The sequence below is a fragment of the Sinocyclocheilus rhinocerous genome, unplaced genomic scaffold, assembly GCF_001515625.1.
Source record: "Sinocyclocheilus rhinocerous isolate Xijiao unplaced genomic scaffold, SAMN03320098_v1.1 scaffold1862, whole genome shotgun sequence".
Classification (NCBI taxonomy): domain Eukaryota; kingdom Metazoa; phylum Chordata; class Actinopteri; order Cypriniformes; family Cyprinidae; genus Sinocyclocheilus; species Sinocyclocheilus rhinocerous.
Genome location: NW_015653470.1, coordinates 106,392 through 117,028, shown reverse-complemented (window position 1 = coordinate 117,028; position 10,637 = coordinate 106,392). Strand labels below are relative to the sequence as shown.

General features: G+C 34.8%; 1 protein-coding gene across 1 annotated transcript in view; it reads right to left on the bottom strand.

The window, feature by feature from the left end:
- Positions 1-10,637, bottom strand: part of akt1 (v-akt murine thymoma viral oncogene homolog 1) — a 55,574-nt gene that overhangs the window by 40,120 nt on the left and 4,817 nt on the right. Inside the window, exon 2 of the mRNA XM_016522375.1 lies at positions 8,654-8,786. Within this exon, the coding sequence (XP_016377861.1) occupies positions 8,654-8,702 (49 nt within the window). The 5' untranslated portion in view covers positions 8,703-8,786. The remainder of the gene's footprint in view (positions 1-8,653; positions 8,787-10,637) is intronic.

Below are 10,637 nucleotides of genomic sequence, written 5' to 3'. Positions count from 1 at the left end.
ACACTCTAGCCACTCTAGCATTAATAGCAACACCTTGGCCACCACTCAGAACTGTCTAGCATCATAGCAAAACACCCTGGACACCCAGGCAACCACTCATAACACTCTAGCATTATAAAGCAACACCCAGGCAACCACTCATAACACTCTAGCATCATAGCAACACCCTGGCCACCACTCAGAACTGTCTAGCATCATAGCAACCACATAGCAACACCCAGGCAACCACTCATAACACTCTAGCATTATAAAGCAACACCCAGGCAACCACTCATAACACACTAGCATCATAGCAACACCATGGCAACCACAAAGCAACACTGTCATCCGCTCATTCATCAACATTCTAGCAACAACATTTTTTCAGAAAATGTAAATGTCTATTTTTTTTTCTATTTCTTTGTCTTTTGGACAAAAGAAATTCATAAAGTACCTTCATCCAGTAAATATGTAATAGATTCACTTCCCTTCGTTCTAATTGATTTGCCCTTCATTAGTCTAACGAGGGGACGTTCCTTTACAGCAGACACACAGCTCAGACAATGGAGAGTTGAGCTCATGAATCAGGCCTTCACTGGGCTCCTGGCCCCGATGTTCTTTGGCTGCTTCAACCCCCTGGCCACCCCTCAGAACAGTCTAGCATCATAGCAACCACATAGCAACACCCAGGCAACCACTCAGAACACTTTAGCATCATAGCAACAGCCTGGCAACCACTCATAACACTCTAACATCACAGCAGCACCCTGACAACCACTCATAACACTCTAGCATCATAGCAACACCCTGGAAACTAGGGCTGAACGATTAATTGCATTTGCGATAATATCGCGATATGAAAAAACACGATTTTTCAATCGCAAAGACTGCGATTAGACTCGGTCACGTGACACGCCAGAGTAACGAGGTGTGTTCCGCTTGAAGATCGGTCGGTGTAGCCTTTGACATCAAAGTACAGCGAGAGAAAGCACAAGGAGACGTCCGCGCTCTCTTATAGCTCTGGCAGTACTTTGATGACACACCCATCGGTCTAAGCAGCGCTGCTTCAAGTCGAGCGCGGGCCATCAGCAGAAAAAGAAAAGAAATAAAACAGTAAACAGCCAAAGGACGTAATTAGAATGGGAGATGGATCGGTTTGTGAAAGTGAAGAGAAAAGCCATAGATGAAGTCGCACAGATCTAGGCAGGTGCTGGTCATTCAAATGCTAAATGCAGAAAATATGACGAGGCATATCGTGCTCTTGGCTTCACTCACCGTGTCTATACCGGACACCACAGTTGTCGCGTCGCGCCGCGCCGCAACAGCTCTACACTGGACGCCACAGAAAAAGCCACCGTTGCAAATCATATTAACTTTGTGTTTAAAAAATAATTGCACATTAAATCGCAATCGCAATATTGGTAAAAAAAAAATCGCAATTAGATTATTTTCCAAAATCGTTCAGCCCTACGAAACCACTCACAACACTCTAGCATCATAGCAACAACCTGGCCACCACTCAGAATTGTCTAGCATCATAGCAACCACATAGCAACACCCTGGCAACCACTCACAACACTCAAGCATCATCCTAGCAACCACAAAGCAACACCCAGGCAACCACTCATAACACACTAGCATCATAGCAACACCATGGCAACCACAAAGCAACACTGTCATCCGCTCATTCATCAACATTCTAGCAACAACATTTTTTCAGAAAATGTAAATGTCTATTTTTGTGTATTTTTTTTCTTTTTACTTCTTTGTCTTTTGGCCAAAAGAAATTCATAAAGTACCTTCATCCAGTAAATATGTAATAAATTCACTTCCCTCCATTCTAACTGATTTCCCCTTCATTAGTGTAACGAGGGGATGTTTCTTTACAGCAGACACACAGCTCAGACAATGGAGAGTTCAGCTCGTGAATCAGGCCTCAGTTTTACTGGCCTTCACTGAGTTCTTGGCCCTGATGTTCTTTGGCTGCTTCTTTGATGTTTCATGATGTCCTCCTCACTTGGCAGAAAAACAGTACATTTTTGGCTTTGTAAAACATAACCTCTTTACGTTAGTTGGAATGAATCGGACGAACGTATGACGTCAATTCCCTCTACATGCTGAAACAAAGAGAGCTCTGACAGGCAAAACAGACCTACAGAACTTCTGAAAACACTAAAGAGATCTTCATTTGCACTTACAAACCCTATGAAATGCAAATGGACATGTATTAGTTTCTTAATACATGTTTTAGGTACATTATTCTAAGTATGCAAAATATTGTCTTTTTACATTTTGATGAAAGATTATGATGACAATCATTTGTATCTGTAGAAAAACATCACTGAGGAACTGTTCACAGTAAGAGCAGGAACATGAATATAGAAAGTACATATTTGATTTTAAGCTGAACTTAAACAGAGATGTGGACCAAAAAAAAGAAAGTCTCAAAGAAAATGAGGAACAAAGAAATGCCAGTTTCCAGCACACACACATGAAAACATCAATGCAGAATCAGGAGGCTAATGATGTTTTAAAGAAGGAACCGAAAGCATCAGGTCATTCTCTGATCTAGATTGTGACCTTCTTGTGAGGTCGATGCCGTTTATGGAGCGTTTCCGTAGCTGAACAACTGAATGCAGACTATAACAAACTTTGAATCCTCTTTATAACACGGAAGAAATCCCTCAGCTGCTGCTGTTAAACTATATTTATAGACAAGAGCACAATGACCTGGATTCATAGAGGAACCATCACTGAGATAAAAACCCTCACATTTCAGAAATCTGTCATTATATACCAACAACACACCCAAGATACTACTGGTGATCAACATGCAACAGATGCAACAGAAATGCATCTTCTCTGTTCTAATGAGTTCTAATGCCTCTCTTATAGCATTTACATTCACGCACTCGGTAGATACATTGATCAGTTCATGCATTCTCTGGAATCAAACCTATGACCTTGGCATTCCTATTTGAGCTACAGGAATGCAACGCATTTTAGGAACAGTTTAATTCACAGAATAGTTCATCCAAAACTGAATATTCAGCAAATTATGGACTATTTATGGTGCTTTTATGGTGCTTTTTTGTCCTTTTTGGATTTTGACAGCTCCTGGACACTGTATTTTTTCAAAGCACATGAAAAGAGCAGCGTGAACATCTAAACATCTCCTTTTGTGTAAGGGGCGATTAAATGATAACAGTTGCATTTCAGGAAAAATAGGGTGAACTTTAAATATTTCCCAATCCAATCAAGCTTAATTAAACTGTGGACATGAACCACCAGCATTTTATCAAAATTATCTTGATGGAGTCACAATGGGTTTGGTACAGCTATTGCAAAAAATACTTCATGTTAAGAACAACGTGGATTACTTGTGGATTATTGTGATGTTTTTGTCAGCTGTTTGGACTCTCATTCTGACGGCACCCATTTATTATTATGGATTATGGACTCGTATGAGTGGTTGCCAGGTTGTTGCTATGATACTAAAGTGTTCTGAGTGGTTGCCTGGGTGTTGCTATGATGCTAGACTGTTCTGAGTGGTTGCCAGGGTGTTGCTATGATGCTAGAGTGTTGTGAGTGGGTGCCTGGGTGTTGCTATAATGCTAGAGTGTTATGAGTGGTTGCCTGGGTGTTGCTATGTGGTTGTTAGGATGAACAACGTTTGCATTTCTACGCAGCTGTCTTGACAACAACATAAGAAAAGTTGCAATTCTGTCTCAAAATCACTCGAAAAAGTGCTTATTCCTTCATATTTTTTTGTCTTGTTTTCCTTGTTTTTCTAAACATTCTTAAATCAAGCATTTACTGATGCAAAAATTACATATTATTTCTTGTTTCTGAGAAATTGATCAAAATTATGTGAGTTTATGCTTAAAGGAACAGTTCACCAAAAAATTAATATTTGTTGTAAATGTGCTCACCCTCAGTTCATCCGAGATTAGTATGAGTTTGTTTCTTCATCAGATTTGTAGAAATGCACTGATGCAATGCTACATTTCTCCAAATCTGATGAAGAAACAAACTCACCTACATCTTGAATGGCCTTAGGGTGAGCACATTTCAGCACTGTTCCGGGGTCAGAAAAATCTACTTAATTCAAAGAGAAAAGAAGTTGATTTTTCTTACCCCACTGGCAGATATTTGTTCTTGTTTCAAGTATAAACTCACTTCATTTCTCAGAAAACAAGACTTCTTACGTATCTCACGTCATTTTGCATCTTAAGTAAATGTGTCTTGATTTAAGAATGTTTAGATGTCTGCACTGGAAAACAAGACAGAAACACTGAAGAAGAACAGCACTTTTTGTAGTGAGTAGTCTTGTATGTTCATGAGACTAGAAGAGCTCAAATCTCGGAAAATGCTACAAAAACGGCTTGATCTGAAAAGAGCTGTTTATGACCGGGTAAAAAGGTGTTTTTTACACTACCATTGAGAAATTTTAACCAAACTATGTTACAGACTTTTCATTAAGACCCTAAAGAATCATATCAACTTGTGGAAAATGGGCATCCGATGACCCCTTTAAAAAAAATCTCAAAAGTCAAGGTAATTCAAAACGACTGAAGGTATAACACCAGTAGACTATTATTAACTATAAATGTTGTGTAAAAACAGTGAACAGCAGCTTTCAGTCTGTCACCATGATGCAAACATGAAATATCAGACATACAGTAGTTCTTTACAGGTTTCCATTGGATTGCACAGCTTTTCCACTGTTTTTTCCATGTTTGACTGTTGCGCTCGCGTCTCTTGCAGCGTCTCATGAATGAAACGACTTTCTAAAAACACGGCGCTCAAGTTAAAAGAAGCTCAACTCCCATCTTCCTGCATTTTTTCCTTTTCCACTGCCTGCATCTTTGTCAACACAAAAGCGCATTCTGTGAGCTTGGTGGCATGCTGGGAATTAGAAATCTGCTGCAACTCAGTCCGTTTAAGTTCCGCTTATTAATATCAAATTTTGAACTTTTTTTCTGTTCTGTTAAGTACAATGAACTTTCAGTAGTATCTGAGTGAAACAAACTCATTTCATTTCATTCGTTTAAACTGTTCGGTTTTACAGTGAAAAGTCAAAGAGCCAAAACACACTTCCATTCACATTTTTCTGCATCAGCTGCTGAGATCTAAATAACCTTAGTTTCCTGTTCTGGTTAACCAGACGGCCGTCTGACGTCACAGAGGAGTGATCTTCTGCTAAAACCATCACACATGTGTCTCTAAACAGCAGCTCTGGTTAGCAGGGTGGATGTGATACGACTTCATTCAACATGCATGCACTGAATTGTGTGAACATTCGGAAATGTTGCTAAAAGCACCTCATATACTAAAGTAACTAAGCTAACCAAAACACAAACCAGCTACTATGAAGTTCAACTAGTCATCGGCACATTAATATTCAACACATTCAAGTCAATTCAATACTGCGTATCGTATTCTCACGATAGTCACTGAATCAACATTCACAACAAAACTGAAGTAGCGGGAGATGTTTTCTATGGTTTTATGCATCAATTGTTGATTGGATGTTGAGATGTGGGCGTGGCGCTCAATAATGGAGACGGATCTGATCTTGATTGTAAAAGAGGCGGGGTTTACGCAAATTAAATGACTGGAGAAGTCTGGCATGTGTCAACAATAAAAATAAGTTTTAAAATGTTTAAATATCTCGATTAAACATGTTTTTTTTTTTTCAATTTTTATTTTAATTATAAAAAATTTATTAATTATTAAAAAAGGAAAAAATGAAGTATATGCATGCATAAATTGTTCACAATAAGACTATTAACATAAATATAGTGAATTTTCATTTCTTGCCGACTTTCAATTTCCTACAGTTCAATGAATGAAGAAAAAAGATCATCTAAATAAGCGTCTCACTGGAAGATTGATAATAAAAAAATATATATTTTAATTTTTAAATATTTTGAATATTTTAATTAGAAAAATTAATAAATTAAAAGTAATACTTGCAAAGTCTAATAACATGCATTAAAAAAATTAATATGGTGAATTTTTATTTCATGCCAACTTTTTTTTAAATGTATGTGTTCATTCATATAATTTCCAACAGGTCAATGAATATAGAAGCAGATCAACTTTTTAAATATTTTTTAAATATTTATATATTTTGAATATTTTAATTGAAATAAAAAAATCTGTATTCATTTTTTATTTTAATTATTAAAAATAAACTAATTAAAAGTAAAAAAAAAAAAAGTAAAATATTAAACATATGCATGTATGAGACTAATAACATGCATTAAAGAGTAAATATAGTGAATTTTCATTTAATACCGACTTTATGTGTTCATTCATATAATTTTCTACATGTCATTGTCAATGAATGAACAAGCTAAATAATCATCTAAATAATAATTTTCTCAGTGCGGCCGCTTCTATGAGACGCGAACAGTGCAAGAGAGATTGAAACTGATCGTGTAAATCTCTCTCATGCATTTCCATCACAATACACAACCCTGATTGACTGCATCTGTGACATGTAGCTGATCACCACAGCAAGTACGTTCACACACAGACACACACACACACACACACACACAGACGCACGCACACACGCACACACACTCACACACACACACACACCTACAGACACACACACACACACACACACTCACATCCTCAGCGCTGACAGAAAGAGTCAAAAGAGTGTTTGATCACCTCCCCATCTAGAGCAGTCATTTAAAGGGGAAACGCTCCTCGTAACCCATTTTTCTAACCTGATGTGACGTATTTCAGAGTGAAACAGGACATTCAATGAGAAAAAGAGTTTATTTTATTTATGCAGACTTGATTGGATGGTGAAAAGCATCTCTATATGGCAGACAATGTCAAAATGACGCTGGAGCAAGTTATTACAATTTTAATGAAACATTATTTTGTTGGTAACAATTTACAGTAAGGTTTAATTTGTTAACATTAGTGCGCTACATTAGTTAACATGAACTAACAATATATAATTGAAATAATATTATAGTTTTTATTAATATTTTTATTTTTATATTTTCTGTTTTCATTTTTATTTTAGTTAAAGTTTTAGTAATTTTTTTTCCATTTTTTGTAGTTTTTTTAAGTATTTATTAATATTTATTTAGTTATATTTAGTTGTAGTTATTTTAGTACATCAAGTTAAACCAAATTAAAATAAAAACGTTTTTTCAGTTATTTTATTTCAGTTAACATTTATTTTATTTCATGTAACGAAAATGTTTTTTTTAATGCTTTTAATTTTAATTACAGTTTGGTTAACTGCAGTAACCCTCCAATGAACAATACTTCTAAAGCATTATAATTCATTTATATTATATTAAAAGTTATTAATGTAATAAATGTATTTACTTATTATTCATGTATTATTATTAGTAGTAGTATATTTTCTGTTTTCATTTTTATTTTAGTTAAAGTTTTAGTAATTTTTTTTCCATTTTTTGTAGTTTTTTTAAGTATTTATTAATATTTATTTAGTTATATTTAGTTGTAGTTATTTTAGTACATCAAGTTAAACCAAATTAAAATAAAAACGTTTTTTCAGTTATTTTATTTCAGTTAACATTTATTTTATTTCATGTAACGAAAATGTTTTTTTTAATGCTTTTAATTTTAATTACAGTTTGGTTAACTGCAGTAACCCTCCAATTAACAATACTTCTAAAGCATTATAATTCATTTATATTATATTAATTTTCTTAGTATTTTATTAAGTTATTAATGTAATAAATGTATTTACTTATTCATTATTCATGTATTATTATTAGTAGTAGTAGTATTTTGACATTTAGTAATACATTACTAAAATGCAATAAAGTTGTTTAAATTAAAATTAATTAATGAACTGTAAACATCAACAATTATATGTATACTGACAACAACAAAAATTAACAAATGCTTTAAAATTATATATATATATATATAGCTCATTGTTAGGCAACTATAATAACCCTGCAATTTAATTTAGAATAATTTACTGTATATTATTAATTTTATATAAATTGTATTAGTATTTTATCAATATATTAATTATTATAAATTTATAAATGTATTATTATTATTACTACTAGTAGTAGTATTATTACTATTATAATTTTGACATTTAGTAATGCATTATTAAAATGCAATAAAGCTAATGAATACACTGTGAACTAACATGAACTACTATACTTTTACTAACATTACTAAATGCTTTAATATATTGCTCATTGTTAGTTCATGTTAGCTAATGCATTAACTAATCTTAACAACACATTTTGTCTTTTGAATAACATCACTTATGAATCATTCTCAGTATTCAGAAAGTAAATAGGGTGAATTTATGATCATGCGGACTTTAAATGATTGTGTAGGTGTTCAGAAACATAAACTCAAAATGTCCCAAACCTTTCAGGGAAACTCCAGATTCAGGCAATCAAACCAATCTTTGATTCGTCATGAACTCTGTCAGCACTCTTGATGCGTTAGTGACTTGTTTACTGGAGCTTCAGCTGTCTGTGTGTGAAAACAGCCTGAAGGGACCGCGTTTCAGCCATTGTGAGCCGCTCTGTTCTCTCATGTAACTCGCTCTTCTTCTGTTCGCTCTCTGCCTCCAGGCGCTCAAAGCTAATGTTCAGCACGCTATCAGAGCCGATCGATTCGTGCTAAAGCGTGAACGCACCTCGCTTGTGGAGCCATCCCTCCTTCACGATCACCACGTCCGTCGTCATGCTCTCCGGCGGCACACCGTCAGTCTATCCAGATCCGCCGAGTGCTTCGTCCCAGCCAGCGTAGAGCCTCTTCACACGGGTCACCTGCGGGACAACGGCGTGGAAACTAGTTTAATAACAACTTAAACTAGTGCTGTGCATCACATCTAAACACTTAAAGGGACTGTTCACCCCTAAAATGACAAATCTGTCATCATTTACTCACCCTCATGTTGTTCCAAACCTGAATGAGTTTCTGGTCCCCATTGACTTCCATTGTATTTTTTCCTTACTATGGATGTCAATGGGGACCAACAACAAAATATCTTCTTTGGTGTTCAACACAAGAAATAGTAAGTGATGACAGAATTTTTTCACCATCGAGGTGTTGCATGATGGTCCCCATTGACTTCTATGAGAAAAAACATCTATGGAAGTCAATGGGGACCATCAACCATTTACCAACATTCTTCAAAATATCTTCTTTTGTGTTTAACACAAGAAATAGTAAGTGATGACAGAATTTTTTCACCATCAAGGTGTTGCATGTTGGTCCCCATTGACTTACATAGTGTGAGAAAAAAAAAAAAATCTATGGAAGTCAATGGGGACCATCAACCATTTGGTTACCAACATTCTTCAAAATATCTTCTTTTATGTTTAACAAAATAAAATAAACTGTCATCATTTACTGACCCTCAATTTGATCCAAACCTGTTTGAGTATCTGGTCCCCATTGACCTCCATTGTATTTTTTTCCATACTATGCATGTCAATGGGGACCAGCAACTGTTTGGTTGCCAACATTCTTCAAAATTTCTTCTTTTGTGTTCAACGCAAGAAAGTAATCACAAGTAAGTGATGACAGAATTTTTTCACCCTCGAGGTGTTGCATGATGGTCCCCATTGACTTCCATAGTATGAGAAAAAAATATATATGGAAGTCAATGGGTACCATCAACTATTTGCTTACCAACATTCTTCAAAATATCTTCTTTTATGTTTAACAAAAGAAAAAAAAACTGTCATCATTTACTGACCCTCAAGTTGTTCAAAACCTGTATGAGTTTCTGGTCCCCATTGACCTCCATTGTATTTTTTTCCATACTATGGATGTCAATGGGGACCAGCAACTGTTTGGTTGCCAACGTTCTTCAAAATATCTTTTTTCAGTTCAGCAGAAGAAACAAACTAATAGAGGTTTGGAACAACTTGCCAAAAATTTTATTTTTGGGTGAACTGTCCCTTTAAAGGCATCAGGGAACTAATAAACACCGAAACACTTTCTAGACAAACAAAATGCAAATAAACTGCAAACACCTAAAGCCTGACATTTAAGCTTGAAAATAATTCTACATGATTATGTTTATAAAACTCGACCTCTGTTGGTTGATCAATGCATGAACCAATATAAAAATCATTTTAAAAGCACATTGAACATATGATAAAATGTGTAGAAACTCCCATTGAATCAAAAAGACTGATATTTATAATGGGAATTTAGAATCTTTTTTTAAACAAATTAATACGTTTAATCATCAAGGATGCATTAAATTGATTAAAAGTGACAGTAAAGACATTTATAATGTTACAAAAGATTTTTATTTTAAATAAATGCTGTTCTTTTGAACTTTCTATTCATCTGTGAATCCTGAAAAATGACATGTATCACAGTTTCCACAAAAATATTTAATGTTTTCAACATTGATAATAATCAGAAATGTTTCTTGAGCATCATATTAGAATGATTTCTGAAGATCATGTGACACTGAAGACTGGAGTAATGATGCTGAAAATTCAGCTGCGCATCACAGAAATAAATTACAGTTTAATCTATATTCACATAGAAAACAGCTGTTTTAAATTACAATAATATTGTACATTTTTACTGTATTTTTAAAATAAATAAATGCAGCCTTGCTGAGCAGAAGAGACTTCTTTCAGAAACATTAAATA